Source organism: Panthera leo, chromosome D1 (genome assembly GCF_018350215.1).
Source record: "Panthera leo isolate Ple1 chromosome D1, P.leo_Ple1_pat1.1, whole genome shotgun sequence".
NCBI lineage: Eukaryota > Metazoa > Chordata > Mammalia > Carnivora > Felidae > Panthera > Panthera leo.
In genome coordinates, this window is record NC_056688.1 from 55338070 (window position 1) to 55357619 (window position 19550).

The following is a 19550-nucleotide window of genomic DNA, read 5'->3' on the forward strand; positions in this document are numbered from 1 at the left end:
TCAGGGGAGGCCTGCAAAGGTAAGCACGCCTCTCCTACCCCCAGTGGTGGTGCTCTGCATGCATTCGGCGCTCCTGGGGGGCCTGGAGCAGACGGCCCTGCTGAGCCGAGCGTGGGCCCAGGGCCTGGCAGATGGGAGGCTGGTCTTCCTGCCCTACGATACCCTGCTCTTTGCCTTGCCCTACCGCAACCGCTCCTACGCGGCCCTTGGCGACCGCGGGCCCCTGCAGGAGGTCTATGACGCAGTGCTCACCGTCAGCCTGGAGTCCGGCCCTGTGGACGAGGCCTTGGAAGCTGCCAGGGCCATTGGAGAGGTGGCTGCCCACCTGGAGCCAGAGCAGGTAGGTCGATGCAGGCCCGAGCAGGGCCCGGAGCCCTGGGTCGTGGGCAGGTGTGCGTGCATTCTAGGCCTTCCCGGCCCGGGCCCCCTACCCACCTGGCCGACCAGTCCCGCCTCCTGGTGGGCACGTGACCTGTCCCTTATTTGACAGTGTCTCTGCCTCTCCCTCGGTACACTGTCTCCATCTCTCTCTCTCTCTCTCTCTCTCTCTCTCTCGTGTGTGTTACTCACTCTTGGCCTGCTTTGTCAATTCACCTTCTCCTGTGACTTTTTGCCTCCTATTTTTCTATCTCCAGCTTAGTGCCTGTGATTCTCATCTCTGGCCCAGCTCTTCTTCCTCGTGCAGACTCTCTCCCTCCCCTTCCTCTGCGTCTGTCTAACAAAGTGTGCAGATCAGTAGGAGAGATGCCGGGGCGTGGGGGAATGGGAAGGTTTTCTGGAGTCACTGCTGTGAATCTGAGGGGTGTTAGCGGTGGGGGTGTGGCTGCCAGCTCAGTTTGGGCGGAGAGGACTCGGCTGCTCTGGTCCCTGTTGGGACGTCTGTTTCTTGGTGACAAGAAGACAATAGTGTCTGCATGTGATGACAGGAATGCAGATGTGGATGAAAGGCCTTGCAACCGGTCATTCGTCTGACAAATGTAACTTGAGTCCCTCTCACATGCCATGGGGCCAGGCGTCAGGGACACACTGATGGGTAAGACAGACCTGGCCTTCAGGGAGCTTCCATTATGTTAGGGCAAGACGGGTAACACCCAAGCAACCATATGGCCAAATCCAAATTGTGGCGATGTCGCCAAGAAAACTAAATAGGATAAAGTGACAGAGAGCAGGTGGGATAAAGTAGTGGGTGACAGGAGCTAAGATAGGCAGGGAAGCCCACTGCGGGGAGATGGCACGTGAGCTGCATCTGGAACGGGAAGGAGGCAGCCAGGTGCAGGTCTGGGTGAAGAGTGACCAGGTAGATGAAAGGTCAGGGGCAAGGGGCAAGAGGCAGAGTGAACTTCGGAGGCTAGAGGAACAGGCAGAGGGCGTGGAGAGGCTGGACTGTCATGACAGGTAGGGACAGGGGTCCAAGATAAGCGGGGGCCAGACCATGTGAGGCATTTTATGCCAGGGCAAAAGGAGTCTCAGCTCATGATCATAAGTGAAATGGGAAACTATCAGCAGGTTTTAAGTAAGAAATAATTTGATTCATGTTCTTACAAAATATCGTTTGGGCTGCCTGAAGGGTCTGAAGAGACCCAGGTGAAGCAAGGAGACCTTTAGGGGGCTCCTCTGCAGGCCAGGTGAGCAGTGAGGGGCTCAGATCCAGATGGCAGGAGTAGAGGGGTGAGGGGTCAATTGAGTTGGGAATAGATTCTGAAATAAAACCAAAAAGATTCAACGACAAACTGGAAGAGAGAAAGACCGGCGTCAGGAATCAAACCTAGATTCGAGAAGTCGGGCAGGTGGTAGGTAGCTCCATTTCCTAAGGTTCAGGAGGAGTGGGGTTAGTGTGGGAGAACCAGACGGAACCTTGAAGAACCAGGAGTTCTGTTTTGGACATGTCAGGCAGGATTGACATGCCTGTGAGACGTCGGAGTTGGCAGTGGCCACGGAGACTGTGATTCCACTGAGTGGGGACTGAGGTCATGGTGGGACCAGAGAGAGGGCTGTGTTGGGGGCGGGGTGGGGGTGATAATCCATACAACCTTCTGCTGGCAGGGCTGAGAGATGTCTGGGAGCCTGTGCCACGGGGTTATGGGGTTGAGGGACCTTCTCTTCCACAGGTATCCCCGCTCTTTGGGACCATCTATGATGCTGTTGTCCTGCTGGCCCATGCCCTGAACCGCTCTGAGAGCCATGGGGCAGGACTCTCGGGGGCCCACTTGAGAGACCATACAGGGGCTCTGAATGTGGCTGGCTTTAGCCAGAGGATCCGGACGGATGAGAAGGGCAGGAGATTGGCTCAGTACGTCATCTTGGACACAGATGGTCAGGGAAGCCAGCTGGTCCCCACCCACATTCTGGACACAGGCACGTGGCAAGTGCAGCCCCTGGACAGGGCCATACACTTTCCAGGAGGGGCCCCTCCAGCACGTGACTCCAGCTGCTGGTTTGACCCCAATATGCTATGCATGAGAGGTAATTCATCATCCCTCCATCCATTCACCTATCCATCCATCCAATCACCCAATGCGTTTTCCTCTTCCTGGAGAGCTCCCCACCTTGCCTGGTTAAATCTTACCTGTCTTACCAATCAGGGCTGCCCCTCCACCCTGGCCACCATGATCCCCACAGGCCCTGAGTGAATTGCTTCATGTTCATAAGGGTGTGTGTCCCGTGCTGGGAAGAACCAGTGCCATCTGTTCCCCAGACTAGAAGGTAGCTCATGAGAAGAAGCCTTCACCCAATTGTTTCTCTGCCCCTTTTTCCACAAAAATTTGCTGGAGGACCTCCCACGTGTCAGGCACTATGCTCAGCCCCAGGGATATAGGAGTGAATGAAATGATGTCCCTGCCCTCATTGAGCTGATGTACTCGAAGACCAACCCCAGGGCCTGCTTTCCAGGGGCTTCTGTCTGGTGACAGAGACAGGGACAGCTGAAAACAATACAAGACAGTGTGATCAGAGCCATGAAGGGGGCAGCCAGGGGCTGACGGAGCTCAGAGGAGATCCTTCTCCGTCAGCCCTGGCTCACAGATTTCACCATCTAACAGGTTTTTAATTAATTCATTCAACAAATCAATCAGCAAACATTTATTGAGCATCCACTGTGTCCCATGCTCAGTGCTTAGAACTGGGGATACAATGGCAGATAAGACCCGTGGTCACTGCCAGCACGTGGCATGGAGCTCCCTGGGTAAAGGGGGACGGGGTAAGGGCAGGTGCTCTGAGAGGGGGCTCTGAGAGGGGACACTAGGGGGTTGTGGGAGCCTGAGCAGCGGCCTCAGGATGTATCTTCTCTTGGGGATCTAAAAGTGACAGTTCACACTCTGGCCTGTGTTGTCATGATTATCACCGATACAACTGATCACCACCATGGATTGAGAGACCAGACAGCGGGGGCTTTGGGGCAAATGTACTTAGGGCTGCAGTTCAGTGCTGCCCCTGACTAGGTGTGTGACCTTGGGCAAGTTGCATACCCTCTCTGGGTCTCCATTTCTCATGTAGAAATAGGAACAAAGACCTGACACCTTCAACTGCTTGTCCTTGCGTGAGGTGGGGGTGGGGCAGACCTCAGGAGCAGGGCTTGTACTTCCAAGGAGATGGGAAGGAGCTACGCGGTCACGTGCTCTCAGTGAGAAGCACTCCTCAAGTGGCACCTAGGAGCGCTGGGACCGGCTGGACTTTTCCTGTCCAGGGCTGGCTTCTCTCCTCCCTGGGTCTCAGGGTCTTGTCAGCAAGACAATGTGCCGTGTTCTTTGTTTCCTCTGATTGTGTCTTGGAATGTTAGCCCTAGAGAGCCATTCATTCACACTCCTTTCAGCCTAAGCTTTATTCCTTGACTCCCTTTGGCAGCAAGATCCGTCGAAAGGGTGTGGGTGCTAACTGGATTAAATGTCCCTTCCCCTCTTCTCTGGAGTCCTCCTTGCTGACTCTCTCCACTACTCTCTTAACACGAGCAGTCCTTTCAAGGCCCCCAGTAGCCTCCATGTGCTGAGGCCCAGAGCCAGCTGCTAGTCTTGGCTTTGCTCAGCCAAGACAGCCGAACTCCCGTCCTCCTTGCTGCTCCATCCCTCTCCAGGGCCCCCTCACTCGTCACCTTCTCAGTCACCTTTTCTGTTCTATAGAGTTCTAACCTATTAACACCACTCCTGTGGGCTTGGTGCTTTGAGCCGTTTTCTCTCAGCACTTACTCCCACAGTGTCTTATCCATTCTCGTGGCCCCCAGATGGACATTGTTGTCTCCTAAACTCCATATCTGCCCAACCTCTTACTTGACATGTCCAATAAGATTCTACTGACACCTGGATATCTAGTCGGCATCTGAAACTTGATGTTGTCTGAAGCTCAACTCCTGATCTGTCCCCCAATCTGCCTCCCATGATGTTCTCCGTTGCAGGTCATGGAACCCCCAAACTCCCACAGGCACAGGAACGCTCTGTCTCCTCACACCCCCCATCCAGTTGGTCAGCACACCCTGGGGGCGCCATCTTTAGAATTTGCCTGGCAGCAGAGCTGTTCACCAGTCACTGCCTCCATCCTGGGCCAGGCCCTCGTCATCTCTCACTGGGTCACTGCCTTGCCTCCGCCTCGTCCTCATGCAACCTGGCAGGTTGGAGGATCCTTTGGAAACATAATCACTCCCCCACCAGGACCTGTAGAGGCTTGGCCTCACCCGGAGCCAAGCCAGAGTCCTGGCCTCTGACTTTACAGCACCCTGTCCCGCTCAGCATCTTGATCTGTCTTCCTCCTGCTCTGTTCTGTCCTTCCCTGGATTGCAGACCGCTCCTGCTTCAGAACCTTGGCACTCACTGCCCCCTAGGCCTGGGGCACACTGTGCTTTCTGCCGCACCCTGTGCGTTTGCTCCCTTGTCTCCTCCAGATTAAGACTCAAAGCTTACCCTTTCGGAGCCTGGGCGAGAGGCAGGATGATGCGGTGGTTAGGAGCCCAGATGCCAGAGCGAAAGTGCCAGGGTTTGAACCCAGGCTCTGCCACTCACAGACAGTTACTTCTCACTGTTTCCTCCTCTACAAAATTGTGACCATGACCATACCTACTTCCAGGGGTCATTGTGCAGAATAAGGTGAATTGAAATACATAACATCGTCAGAATAGGTGCTTAATGCAATACAATGTGCAATAGTATAATAGGGATTGCAAGGTATTTGCTGCTATTATTATGATGGACTCAGACTGGAGGGCTTCAGCAGGGGGCAGACAGCAGAGCTCATCCTCCAGCGAAAGGAAGAAGGGAGAGGAGGCATGGAAGGCAGAAGGGATGGCCCCATTTCTGTGGCAGCAGAGGTCAATGTCCTCTCTCCAGATTGGGGCTGGGCATTCAGCATCCTTGCCAGCCTAAGCTGATGCTAGGGTTGCCAAGCAAAGTAGGGGTGCCCTCCCAACCTTGCCAGTGAACTTTAATAGCGTCTTTACATCCAACTCCTGACATGAGGCCTGGAGATTTGGATTTGGTGTCAGGAAGGCTCTCTTAATGGTCAGAGTGAAGGACAATGAAACTGGCTGTCCAAACAGATAGCGAGGGGCCCATCAGAGGGGATATGCAAGAAGTAGGACAATAATCGACAGGGATACAAAATTTTTATTCAGCACCCACTATGCCCAGGCTCTGTGTTAGGTGCCAGGGACAGTGAGATGAATAAGACACAGGCCCTGCTATCCAGCCACTCTGTCTATTGGGAAGGGACTTGATGTGCCATCAGACAAAAGACCATAGTCTGACCAGGACTGTAATGAGATCTGAGCAGGGACCATGGGGATCCGGGGACAGGGAGCCCAAGAACACAGGCTGAAACACTGGGGCTCAATACCTGCGTGTGATGACCAGTCCACAGATAGGACTTTCCTACGTGAGTGTCATTCTGAGCCTCATCCCTGGGGTCGGTCTGGATTGGGGTTTGTGTTTCCATTTCCCAGAGGAAGGCCCAGGAGGAGGTACAGGAGCTGGGTGAAGGGGGCTGCCCTCCTTGTGTGGTTGTTACTGTTAGGACTCACGTCCATCCTGCTCCGCCCGCAGATGCACAGCTCCCGGGGAGCTTCCTCGCTTTTGTCCTGGCATGTGTCCTTTTGCTGGCTGGCGGGACCCTCACTTGCCTCATCAGGTGAGACTCTGTCTGCACCCGAGCCTCCTTCTGCCCCTCTGTGCCCCCCACCCACAGGGCCTCTCTTGTGTGTGCACAGTCCTGGCAATCTTCAGGAGGCTTTCCCATCCCAGGACCTCAGGACAGTCCAGCACTCCTGTCCATCTTAGAGCCTCAGTCATGGCTCTGCTGAGGCTGGGGGGCCTTGCGAAAAGGTCCACTTAAAAGTCGGGGAAGAAGCCTGGGACCTTATGTAAGACTGTCCATCCCTGAGCTTCAGGCTATGAACATGCACAATGATGGCTTGACCAGGACAACTCCCAGGGCCCTTCAGTTTTGAAAGCAATTCTTCCTGGGTCTGAAATCCTCTGTGTTCCCTGAGCCTGCCCCCAGCCCTCACCTCAGGAAGCCTCCGGGCAGTTTGGGAACTCCCAGGCTAGGGACCAGTAGGCTTATCAGGCCTGAGCCAGGCCAAGGGCCTGGGTAGGGGGCAGTGCTCAGCAGTGACCCCTCGGTGCTGGGACTGCTGGGGAGAAGGGAGAGAAACAGGTTGAGGGCTCTGGGTCAGCGCAGGCCCAATAGGCCAGATCGAGGTGGGAGTGATACGTGTGCCCTCCCTCTGCCCTGCCCTTTCTCTTGCCTCCAGATTGGGCATCCAACAGCTACAGCTGGTGCGGGGCCCCCACCGGATCCTGCTGACAGCCCAGGAGCTCACCTTCATCCATCGGCCGCCAAGCAGATGGGTAGGGGGACAGGCACTGGGCTGGGTGGGCAAGCCGCTGACTGAGGCCTGGTCCAGGCTCTTGACCGCACCTGCCCCCTCCAGAGGCTGCACGTGGACAGCGTGAGTGAATCAAGAAGTGTGGCAGATGGCGGGAGCCTGAGGTCGGTGGCCCAGGGGTCAGCAAGGAGCCTGCAGGCCCCCCAGGAGCCCACCAATGTGGCCCTGTACCAGGTGAGGGCCTCTGCCACCACATGTTTGGGCCTGAGAAGCTGCAGTGAGTTTGGGAGAAGCTGAGGGAGCCCACAGCCTCTTGGGCTTCTGTATGCCCTACTCCTGTTACAGAATGGGAAACCGAGGCTTGAAGAGGGCCAGTGACTTTCCTGGGTCCCACAGCAAATCAGTGGCATAGTAGGAGTGGAGAAGGACTCTCAATTCCCAGCTCAGCATGGTTTGTGATCTGACCTTGGGACAACAAGTTGCTGGCTACTTGGGCCTGGGCTCTCCCAACGTGGGTCCACCCAGGGTTTCTCTCAGCACGGGGGCCAGTCTAGGTCACCCTCTTGCCTGTTTCGGCAAGGGACAGTGAGATCCCAGGTCCCTGAGGCCCAGAGGTGAGGGAAGCACACAGCCCCAGACCGTCAGCCGATAGGGAGGCCACAAAGTCAGAGATTAGACCGGCAGGATTCTAAAGTTGTTGAGGACACTGTGGCTTTTCAGGTTCTGTGTTCTCCAACTCGACAATTCACTGATGTTCCGATTCTCAAATTCTGCGACTCACAGCTGATGAGCCAGGCTAATTGTACAGGAAGGGACATGAGGCTTATGATCCTTCTTTTCCACTTCCTCCCCAGGGGAATCCCATCTTTTCTTCTTTTATGCTGAAAGGAGGCTTTAATGCTGTACAAAGCATGTTCTGTCTGCTTCTCTAAGTTAGCTGACAGTCTGTGGGTGAGGCTGACAAGGCAGAAATCCATCCATGACAGGGGAGAGAGGGCTAAGATTGCAGCTAGCTCTGGGCCAGGCCGGGGCGAGGACCGAGCCCCAGCCCGAGGCTTCCTTCTCTCCCGCCGTCCCCTCTCCTACAGTCTCTGGGTCACAGAGCCCCCGTCACTTCACAGGCTTTGGGGTGTTGTGGGTGCCTGAGGTCTGCAGAGTAAAGTTGACCTTGACACTGGGAGCATGTTGACATGCTTTATATGCAACAAGTGTTAGCTCTTGCAGGGTGAGGGGGGTATCATCTTCATTTTACAGAACTGGAACAAGAGGCTGAGAGAACCAAAGTCACTTGTTCAAGCTCACAGACGGAGCTAGACAGTGGCGGGGTTAGGGCTGAACTCGGGTCTGTCAGCCAAAGCCCCTGGCTTTGCCCCACCAAAGTGAAAGTCTAACTTCGGTTTCTGCCGGCCAGGCCCTGCCTGGCTTGCAGCACACAGAAAAGATACATTTATGGGGATGGAACTGGGGCTGAGAGGCACAGAGGGATTAACCCAAGGTCGAACAGCGGGAGACCAGCAGCAGCGAATGAACTTTCTCGTTCTTCCTCCAACAGGGGGAGTGGGTGTGGCTGAAGAGGTTTGAAGCAGGCACAGCCCCTGAGCTTCGGCCCAGCTGCCTCAGCCTCCTGAGAAAGGTAGGGCCAAGGAGGGGAGGGGACGCTGGCAGGGGACCCCTACTGGTATGGAGTGGTCCCCGCTCAACGTGGAAGCTTCTAGCCTCAGAAAGGAGTCCTTTCTATCATCACAATTGCTGCCCCATGGCCGACACCTCAACCACAGTTACACACTCATCTTCACTCACGAGCATTCCTCAAGTCACGTCACCACCTCAACGTGACCATCACCACGACCCCCAGGGGCACAGTCCCTTCCATCAGTCTCAGCAACACCCTCGAAGGACCTGATCCTGTACCCGCCATCCCTCCACCCATCCACCCATTTAGTCACTGTGTTTTGAGCATCACCTATGAGCCAGGCCATGTTCTGGGTTTGGGGGTACAGCTGTGGAGAAGAGGGACAGGGTTCCTTCCCTCAAGGAGCTTCCGGTCACTTGTCATCACTAACCACATAAGCCCCTTCACTCCCGAGGTTGTCGGTATCCTGAGAAGCACTGTGGCTGGAGCACAGAGCACAGGATTGGAATCAGGAAGGTCCCAGGTAGAATTCTGCCTCCATGAAACGCTTAGCTTTCCTGTAAAATGGAGCTAATGAAATCTACCCTCTGGGGAATTAGGAAGATTGGAGAGAACATATGAAATAACCTAGAATTGTCTCTGGCCAGAAGTGAGCCTTTGATAAATGCTAGCATCACTGCTTGGGTTCAAGCTCTCTGACCTGCTGGGCAGCCATGACAGAGGCTATTTTCTGGTTGAGCCTGGTCCCTTCTGCTCTTCTTCCTCTCCTTATCAGTCTCTAAGTCTTAGGGGAGAAACTTTACAGTTTTCAGGTCCATGGTTCCACTTAGGTTGGGAAACAGGCCTAGATCCCTACACTGTGGAGTTCGCTACAGCTTATTCATTTATTCTCCCATGACACTTCCATTCACTTGTTCACCCACTCATCCATCCATTCATCCATCCATCATCCAACCATCCACCCATCCATCCACATATCCATCTATCCATTCATCATCCATCCATCTATCCAGGCATCCATTCATCATCCATCATCCATTCATCCATCTATCCATCCATCCATCCATTCACCCAACCATCCATCATCCATCTACCCATCCATGCACATATCCATCCATCTCCATCCATCCATCATCCATCCATCCACCCAACATTTCTGGTGCCTCTCTGTGCTCTTCCCTGTACTGGGTGCTAAATACTGGAGACCCAGATGTGGATTGTATCTGGTTCAGCCTTCAATGTGCCGCTAGGGGCTGCTAAGATGCCTATTGCCCCAGTAGATGCGGGAGATGCGGCATGAGAACGTTGCTGCCTGCCTGGGCTTCTTTGTGGCCCCTGGGGTCAGTGCTCTAGTGCTGGAGCACTGTTCCCGGGGCAGCCTGGAGGACCTGCTGCGGAATGAAGCTCTGAGGCTGGACTGGACTTTCAAGGCCTCTCTGCTGCTGGATTTGATCCGTGTGAGAACCGTCCCTGGGCCTAGAGCTATGGGGGCCATGGGGAGGGCAGGGAGAAAAGAGATGCTCAGATTTCCAAGACCTGGTCTCCTACTTTGTCTAAGAAAAATCTGAACAGTATGGGAGAAGGTGAGAGGAGGCAGGAAGTGTTTCTGGGGTCTGTGAGATGCTGAGAGGACTAGGGGTCCCTTTGATTCATCACATAATGGGTTACCATTATGTCCTTTCCAGGGCATGCGGTATCTGCACCACCGACATTTCCCTCACGGACGCCTCAAGTCCCGAAACTGTGTGGTGGATGGGCGCTTTGTTCTCAAGGTCACTGACCACGGTTATGCAGAGCTCCTGGATGTTCAGCGGGCTCCCCGCCCCCGGCCAGCCCCAGAAGGTCAGCTCAGGGATGGGCAGGCGCTGCCAGTGGGTTTTGAGGCCTCTATTTAAATTGGATGCTTGTGAGGCAGGGGGACAGGGGAGATGTCCAATCTTTTAGCACTTCCTGTGGTGTGACCTTGAGCTGCCTCAGGCCCCCTACCTATGAATGGGGGAGAACAGAAGCACCTATGTCTTCCTGGGGGCTGTAGGTAGAGGGCGATGACGCCACATATGTGAAGTGCCTGCCCATTTTGGCCCAGTTTGGTGGTCAGTGGGTGAGGACAGTGTGGCCTTGCCTTGTGACTGCAGAGCTGTTGTGGACGGCTCCAGAGCTGTTGCGGGGGCCCGGGGCGCCGGGACGGGGCACCCTCAAAGCAGACATCTTCAGCATCGGCATCATCCTGCAGGAGGTGCTGACTCGAGGCCCACCCTACTGCTCCTCAGGGCTCTCCGCAGAAGGTACAGTGCCCTTGTCCTCCTTCCTTGGCCGTTCGCTGGCTGGAGTCCCCGTGTAGTTGGGGAGCTCTGTGGCCACCAGGAAATCCTGGTGGAAATAACCTTACAGACACACTTGTCTGGTGTGACCATGAGAATTAAGTTTCTTTGGCTCAAGCCAGGCAGCCTTATCAGCTCCACCAAAATGGCAGCTGACCAGCTCCAGGTAAAGATATTGATTTCTGGGTGAAAACCTCAACCCCCTCTGCCTCTTCTAAGGTCACTGCCATGTCTGTGGATGCTCATGCCCTAACCACCCCTCCTTGATTTGCATAGACTTTGTGTGCATATAGACCCCAGTTTTCCCCAGCTGTATCACTTAACTTACTACATGACCTTACACAGATCGCTTACCCTCTCTGAGCCTTAGTTTTCTCATCTTTAGAATGGGGATGAAATAAAAATGGGCCAGACATCTGGCCCTCGTCTGATGTGGCCAGGCTGCTCAGTATTTAGGGGCTTGCTTCTCTGCCCAGACAGGATTCCTTCAAGAACATCTCTGTCCTTATACTTTAGGTGTGTGGGATGGTCACTCACACCTTCCCCATCATCACTCAGTCTTAGATGTTTTCTTTTCTGACCCCAGCGCGGAGGACCAACTTCAGAAACCTTTCCTCCCTTTCTGTGTTTCTCATCAGGGTTTCCCAGACCCTGGGCTGTTCTTCTAGCTGTCCCCCTCCTGTCTGTGTCCAGTCCCAGGGACCTGTCCTCACAGACACCCCGGCATCTCAGCCCACAGTCCAGAGCAGTGATGGAGCTGAACCCACTACTCCGTCCCACCCCTAAAGGAAAATCATTAACTCATGGGAGGCCTGGCTTGCTTCCTTTCTCCACTAAAGCACTGCTCAGTGAGTAATGAGCATTCCAAGCTCCAAATTTATGAGGTGGAGGAGTGGGAAGGAGGGGGATCTTTGTCAGGCCATTTGTTCAACATCCTCAGTGGCCCGACCCCCCACATCTACCCGCTGGGTGAGGAAAGACCAGCCAGATGGGGTCCATAAGTGTATGGCCCTCAGGCCTGGGCTCCATGAGGCTTTAGGTGCAGGGATCAGGCCTGGAACCTGATGGCCGCCATTGGATCAGGCTGTAAGTCCAGGGCCTGCTACGTCCCAGGGCACGCTGTCCCTGGTCTCGGGGAGTAAAACACTAAGAGCCCAGGTACTGGGGGACACCAACCTAAGCCCAGCTCCACGCCAATTCACTTCATAACTTTGAGTAAATCCCTTTCAGGCTCCGAGCCTCAGTTTCCTTGTCTGTAAAATGGGGACTATGTTGCCTGCCTCCTAGAGTGGTTGTGAGGAGTCAGTGAACTTCTTTAGACCAAGTGCCTGACACATGGTGGGCACTCAAGTATTTGCCTGGGCGGTTTTACGGAGGTGCTGATGGGGGATCCCACATTCTCTCCTGAATTCCCAACTTGGACGCAAACTCTCCTTGATCTTAGAAGTAACATCTTTTCAAGATCCTGTGTGTGTGTGTGTGTGTGTGTGTGTGTGTGTGTGTGTGTGCAGTGGGGGTGAGGGGTGGAATTGCAGCTTCCAGAGCTCTCTCTGTCACATGCTTTATTCCACTGGACAACCCTGGGAGGCGGTAGGTGCACTCGTTAGAGATAGCTGAGTGAGGCCCGGAGAGGGGAAGGGGCTTCTCGGTGGGGAAGCAGTGGGTCTGGGACTTGGACAAGCTCAGTGTCCTTGCCCTAAAATCTCCTGGAGTCATCCATGGAGCATACTCGCATAGACCTGGGTATGTGGCCTCCTCCCTCAACCGCTGACACGGCCAGTCCGTCACCGTGATGCGTTGGGTGTGGACAGCGGGCCGGGCAGGGGGAGGGAACGTGAGACCGCGGCTGGCCTGGCCTGGGACAGCCGTTTTCAGCACATTCACATACGAGGACTCCGTTTTAATGTCAAAAACGTTTGGAGCCTCACATGCTATGTGATTTTTAATATCCGCTGACTGAGACAATCCCCAAAGACAGAATCGGCTCTGAAGTCAGCAACGCTTTGAAATGGATTTGTATTTTATTCATCACAACCCCATCTGAATACTTTTGAAAAAGAGTCGTACGTGTGTGTGTGTGTGTGTGTGTGTGTGTGTGATGTGTTATTGATTCCATCTGCATACCCTCCTTTGTAAGCACACACAGCTTTCCAGGTCCTTTACTCAGAGGCCCTCAGGGTCTGATGCCTGCAGGCTGGAAGCCTCTGGGCAAAGAAAATCATGTAGGCCTGGAGGAGATCGGGCTCAGTTCTACAGTTTGCTTTTTACCAGCCCTGCAGCTGTGGGTGAACTCCTTCACTCCCAGGAGCCTCAGTTTCCCTATATGTAAAATTAGACAGGGACTCATGCACTACCCCCCAACAAGGGGGCCGACAAAGAATGTGGAGGGAACTGAAATCCAGAAGGAAACTTCTCCTCGGTGGCACCAAGGGCCCCCACCTCCTCGGTCAAGAGAGGAGGATCCCAGCCCTCCTGAGGGAGTAACCTGTAGCCCTAGGAGGTCTGTACTATTTATAACTGTACTTGTTATATGGGAGGAAACTGAGGCTCAGAGAGGTGATACCGTAAGAGGGTGATATAGAAGTCCCCTCCTGATCCGCTGAAAATCTGAGCCCCACTTCCTCCCAATGCCCTTGTGAATCTCTCAGCTCCCCCAGTGCCCCCAACAGCTTCCTGAGGGGGAGCTTTTCCCGGCCAGTTGTCCGATGAGGAGGCTGAGGCACAGAGTGATGGCAAATAGCAAGAGCCAGAACTAGAACGCCGATCTATCGGACCTCGACTTAGTCTGATGGTCTTTATCACAGGGAGTGGGGACAGGAAGATCATGGCAGGGGCTGTCTTGGGAAAATAATGATAATGATGATGATAATGAAAGCATACAATCTTGTTTCCCACATGGGGAGTTGGCACCGGAAAGTCTCCAGGTGGCAGGACTGGAGGCAAGAGCCACAGCGTCAAGGTTTCAAGCGCATGGGTGGGGCATCGCTGGCAAGTGGCAGCAGCTGGGTTTGTGGGTTGGGGGGGGGGGGTGCTTTCTAGGGGCCAGGTGCCTAACATCTATCATCTCTTCCCTCTGCACTCCTCTCAAGAAGGCAGTTTATTAAGCTCATTTCACAGATGGGAAGACTGAGGCTCAGAAAGGTCACTGTCTTGTCCACCATCTCCTAGAGAGGTTGGGGGGGGGGGCAGATCCAGAAGTCAAAACCCACTTTTCGGCTCCTAGCGTGAGACCCCTTCCCAGGCCACACCCTGGGCAATCCTGGGTCCACTGGCCAGCATGCCCAGGGGAGGCAAGAAGTACCCTCAGGACCTGATCCCTACACCCTCACGGGCCTACCCTGCCCTCCTTCTCAGGACCCCAGGCCAACCCCTTGCCACGAGTCCTCCTGGGCCCGTCTGACGTATCGTCCACATGGTGTTTATTGCAGAAATCATCAGGAAGGTGGTGTCGCCCCCTCCCCTGTGCCGGCCCCTGGTGTCCCCTGACCATGGGCCGCCCGAGTGTATCCAGCTGATGGAGCAGTGCTGGGAGGAGGCTCCAGAGGACAGACCCAGTCTAGACCAGATCTACACCCAGGTCAGTGCACCCCAGGCCAGTGCTCCCAAGACCTAGCAGATCGGTTCACTTCACTTTGCTCAGTGACAGCCAGATACTACCTATGGGGCCTAGAAACCTTATGTAGCAAAGGGGCAACAGGCCAGCACCATCACTCCTGCGGGGGAGAAGGGGGGATGGCCGAGGTCCACCCTTTGAGGAAAACTTTCTCAGATCCCTGGGATCCGGGGATGTGTGTTGAGTGCCTTCCTAAGTGCCGAGGCCCATGCTATGTTGTGCTTACTTCATTTAATCCTTAGGCTAGCCCTCCCAAAAAGCACTGTTATTATCTTGGCTTTACGGGAGAGAAACTGAGGCACAGATTGGTGAGGCACTCGCCCAAGGTAACTGAGGGAGTGAAAGGTGCAGCTGGAATCCAAACTCAGGTTTGTCTGTCTGCAGAGCTGGTGCTGGAAATCTCGGCCTCCTGGCCCCAGAGCAAAGAGGTCGTTTGTGGCTGTGGAGACAATCAATGCTGTTTCCTCTTGTCCGTGAGTGGAATTAGTGAGGAGCTCGGGTGCACCCCCACCCCCAGGCCTGCCTTGGGATCTATAACAGGAGGGGTGAGGCAAGTCTGTACGAGTTTGCAGGGTGGTGGTGGAGAGTGTGGGCCTGACTGAGCTGGCTAATGGCTCCCACAAGACTAACCCATCAAGCCTGAGGTGACATCTTTGTGCCTCCCTTTCTGCCCTCTACTCCCAGCCACAGCAAACGTTGCCAAGGAGAGGCTCAGCGAGCAAGAGGGGCGTCCAGACAGGTGATGAGGGAGCGGGAGCGAGGAAGACACACAAAAGGAGCACACAGGTGTCCCCTGAGAATCCTTTCCACATCCCCTGACTTCCCACCTCCTTTCCTCACCTCAGCTCAGGTATCAGGCGTGGCGTCGCCATTGCACAAATGAGAAATCTGGATCTAGAGTAAATGAGCTCTCAGTGGCCACCGTGGGGGTGGGTTGCAGAGCTAGGACCAGCAATTCTTAAAACACAAGCCTGGAATCCATCCAGGGATCAGAGATTGCCATGGCCAGCGATGGGTGACTGTGGGGAAAGATCCCGCCCAAGGCTCTGGGGTGGAGAAAGCAGAGATGGGCATGTGATTCATTCGGCACAAAGGCAGGGACTGGACCACGCCGTGGGGAGGCTAAAGGCCAGAATGCCTTCATTCACATGTACATTGCAGTTTACCTCCTTGACCTTGGGCACGTTGATTGCTCTGCTGAGCTTCAACCTCCTTAAAAGTTGCCTGGCAAGACTAACTGTGGTCTGACTCCCCACACTTGAGTGACCATCAGGTGAGATAACTAAGTTAAGAAAAAAGGTGGTTCTCTGAGAAAGAGAGAGTGAGTGAGGCATTAGGGAAAGAACATGGACCTGGAAATCAAAAGGCTTGGGTTTATGTTCATTTAACATTGTTCTGGGAGTATCGGCTAATGCAATTAGACAGGAAAATGAATACTGGAAAGGAAGAAGAAATTAATTGCTATTTGCAGATCCTATGATTGCGTTCCTGGGCAACCGGGGGAAACAATGGAAAGCGCATTCCAGTTTTTAAACTAATTCAGTGGGTTGGCCAATGATAAAATTAATACGTGAAAGATCTCAGTTTGAAACTCAGTTCCACCATTATGAAGTCCTTGGCAAGTTATCTCACCTCTCAGATCCTTTGTTTTCTCATTTGTATAACGAGGGCCTTCCTTGCAGAGGTGAGCTTCTGGTCAGCATTAGGTTCTTGGTGCCTCAGGGTCAGGAGCTGTCATGCCCACCTCGACTGCCCTTTAAGCTTGCGCCTCTGCTTATAAAATAGGTGCACGTGAGGGGCTGCAGCCACTCCCCACCTTACAGATGTTGGGTTGAGCTAAGTGGTATTCATGGAGGTTGGATATGCGCACCTACACACACGCACATGCCCACACACTAAGCTTCTGGGTTTAGACAGGGTTGGATTCCTTCACTTTGACCATCATTAATTTGCTTCTCCCACTGACTGCACTTTGGGAAGGTACAAACCAGACTGGGGAAGGTTCTAGTAAATCTCCTTAGGGAACGCACTGCCGTATTTCCTGTAAGTTTCTCATTGAAGATGTGATTTATGACCACATATGAATGTCCTCATATGAAGACCTAAGACAGGCATTTCTCTCTGCTCAGCAGCCAGCAGTTTTGTTTCTTTGGAGCAACCAATTTAATGCTCCGCTGTCTCATGGACTCTGGATCATATAATCTATATTTCCCTCTTTGCTTTGTTGCTAGGAAGCTTATATTCAAAATTGTGACCAAATTCTAACATGCATTTTGCTAGACCAAAATAGCAGGCATTTTCCCTCCTTTGGTCCCAGTGGCCTTACGTATTTATTATCTTATTTTGTAAAACATTTTTTTGAACAAGGAGAGAAATAGAGGTAGAAATGATTATATACATAACTAATCTACATGTATCTTTTCTATCTACCTGTCTATTCACCCACCCATTCATCCTTCTATCCATCATATCCACCCATCTGTCTGTCTGTCTATCTATCTATCATCCATCCATCCATCCATCCATCTATTGTCTATCATCTATGTATCCATCTATCCATTCATCCATCCATCTATCCATCCATCCATCTGTCCATCTGTCCATCCATCCATCCACCTTTGAGAAGAACAACAAATGTCCACTCCACAGTGTTGTTGTAAGAACCAGAGCAGTAGGGTTAGTGTTTGATAATGGTAATGCTATGCTGGCCATGAGCTGGCTCTTTTGTAAAGTCCTCTCCCTGCCGGCCCGCCTCATATAGAACTAACTCACTTTTCCTTCCATCTGTCTGTGCTTCCCCTGTGCTTCCCTCCAGCTGCCGTCCCTTGTCTATTACATATCTGCTCCTCACCAGTGAAGCTCCTCCAGGCAGGGACTATGTCTGCTTCATTCTCGTGGCCCAGATTGCCAACCTAAGAGCAAGTGTGCTGACCTTCATGGATGAATTGGGACTTTTGTTCCATTTTCAGTTCAAAAGCCTCAATCAAGGCAAGAAGACCAGTGTTGCTGACTCTATGCTGTGGATGCTGGAGAAGTATTCCCAGAACCTGGAGGACCTGATCCAGGAGCGGACTGAGGAACTGGAGCTGGAGAGGCAGAAGACAGAGAGGCTACTCTCTCAGATGCTCCCTCCGTGAGTGGCCCCTTAGGACTTGATTATGTCTCTAGCCTCTGTGGCTCTGAGCATGGGACCTGGGACATAGTAGGTGCTTAGTAAGTCTGGGTTCCATGAATTCATTTAATTTAGTCATTGTTTATTTATCTAACATATTTTCACAGAACCCCTATTTGTGTTAGGCACTATGTTGGGCCCTTCTATTAACTCTGCTACCTCACTTCCTCGGGGGCAAGGAGAGGGCACAGTGTCCCCCATCTGACTTCAGAGGAAGTGATGTCCAGAGAGGGACAGGTATGTGCTGGAGGGCAGCCAGGATACAAGCAGGCCTGATCCAGATTCCCCAGTGCTTAACCCAAGAATTTTCCCCCCGAAATCCCTCCCTCCAAACTATGGGAAGGGGGTCCTCCTACCTTGTGACTCTGGTCCTTCTCATTCTTCAGGTCTGTGGCTGGAGCTCTGAAAATGGGGGCAACTGTGGAGCCAGAGTACTTTGACCAGGTTACCATATACTTCAGTGACATTGTGGGTTTCACCATCATCTCAGCCCTGAGCGAGCCCATTGAGGTGGTAGGCTTGCTCAACGACCTCTACACACTGTTTGATGCTGTTCTGGGCAGCCATGATGTGTATAAGGTGAGAACACCAGAAGGCTGGCATTCCAGCTCTCCTTCCTGCACTGCTGTGTTTGTGTCATACATTCACTTCTAGTCATTTACCTGTGTGGCTTTATCAGTTAGCTATTGCCGTGTAACAAATAACACCAAAACCCAGTAATGTAAAATGATAAGCATTTATTATTGCTCACAAACCTATAGGGAAATTGAAAAGTTCTCTGGACTCAGCTGGACCACTCATGCATCTGTGGTCAGTTGCAAGGGAGCTAGGAAGTTCTGCCGATCTTGGCTGGGACGTCTCATGTGTCTGGAACCTTGACTGGGACAGCTGTGGCCCACATGGTCTGTTAACCCCAAGTAGGTTGGCTGGTATCATTCACATGGTATGGCAGGGTTCTGGGAAAGAAGACAGAAGCCTCTTGAGGTCTAAGCTGGGATTGGGCACATGGCTATTTCTGACATATTCTATTGGTCAAAGCAAGTCAAAAAGCCAACCCATGGGTGCCTGGCTGGCTCAGTCGGAAGAGCATGCAACTCTTGTTCTTGGGCTCTTGAGTTTGAGCCCCATGTTGGGCATTAAAGTTTACTTAGAAAGGGGCCAACCCAGATTCAAGAGGTGGGGAAATTAACTCCACCCGTGCTGGGCAAGGGCCAACAGATGAGTCATCTCCTGTGCCTGTCCTCAGGGAGAGCTCACTGCTATAGATAAAAGATGAAGACAGCCCACAGTAAAAGCGATGGTCAGGGCAGGCAAAGGAGGCTGAGAGGTCCCCCAATCCAGCTAGGGTTAGACGTGTGGAGTAAAAAGCAAGAAAGTCTTCCTGGAGGAGGTGCTATCTTCCTAGCGCTGTCCAGTCTGGGTGTGGTTCTTCCAGGCAAGCCATGGGGGAATAATGTGCCAAAGCCTGAGCCTTGAGGGGATGGGCCTGGTGAGTATGAAGAGTGCTGAACGGGTTGTAATGGCTGGACGTGAAGTGGGCTGGTGGTGGAGTGGGTGGCGGCTGAGGGACACTGGAGAGGGGAGCAGGGGCAGAGCTGTCAAGACCTTCCACGATCTAGTCCCTGTGCATCTCTCGACCTTGGGTTTCAGTCCCAGCTTGGCCACCAGCTTCTGTGTAGCTTTGGGCAAATGGTTTCCCTCTCTGGACTTCTGTTTCCTTATGTATAAAACATGAGGAATGGTGACCTCAACCTTGGGGGTTGGCAGATGATGGGTAGTTCCTAACCCCCTTGAAAAAGTGCTGTGTAAGCAAATTGTACCTCTGTACCTGCTGTGGGGACCCCACCCTAGTCCTGCCCCTTGTTCTGGTCCAGTTGCTAGAGGTCTTGGGTCACTTCAGACACAGTGGAGGAGGTGGGGAGGGGGAGCTCCCCAGAAACTTCCACACTCAGACTCCACTGGCCTTAACCTCCTTTTGTGAACCACCAGTCCCCTTCCAGCCATAG

The 19550-nt window shown here is 53.3% G+C and overlaps 1 protein-coding gene across 1 annotated transcript in view; it reads left to right on the top strand.

Moving 5' to 3' along the window:
• LOC122201192 (guanylate cyclase D-like) overlaps nucleotides 1–19550 on the top strand; it is a 100852-nt gene that overhangs the window by 69609 nt on the left and 11693 nt on the right. The window contains exons 4-14 of the mRNA XM_042907123.1: nucleotides 45–340; nucleotides 2109–2463; nucleotides 6667–6827; nucleotides 6911–7039; nucleotides 8358–8438; nucleotides 9719–9895; nucleotides 10124–10280; nucleotides 10574–10723; nucleotides 14188–14336; nucleotides 17342–17505; nucleotides 17931–18123. Of these exons, the coding sequence (XP_042763057.1) occupies nucleotides 45–340; nucleotides 2109–2463; nucleotides 6667–6827; nucleotides 6911–7039; nucleotides 8358–8438; nucleotides 9719–9895; nucleotides 10124–10280; nucleotides 10574–10723; nucleotides 14188–14336; nucleotides 17342–17505; nucleotides 17931–18123 (2012 nt within the window). The remainder of the gene's footprint in view (nucleotides 1–44; nucleotides 341–2108; nucleotides 2464–6666; nucleotides 6828–6910; nucleotides 7040–8357; nucleotides 8439–9718; nucleotides 9896–10123; nucleotides 10281–10573; nucleotides 10724–14187; nucleotides 14337–17341; nucleotides 17506–17930; nucleotides 18124–19550) is intronic.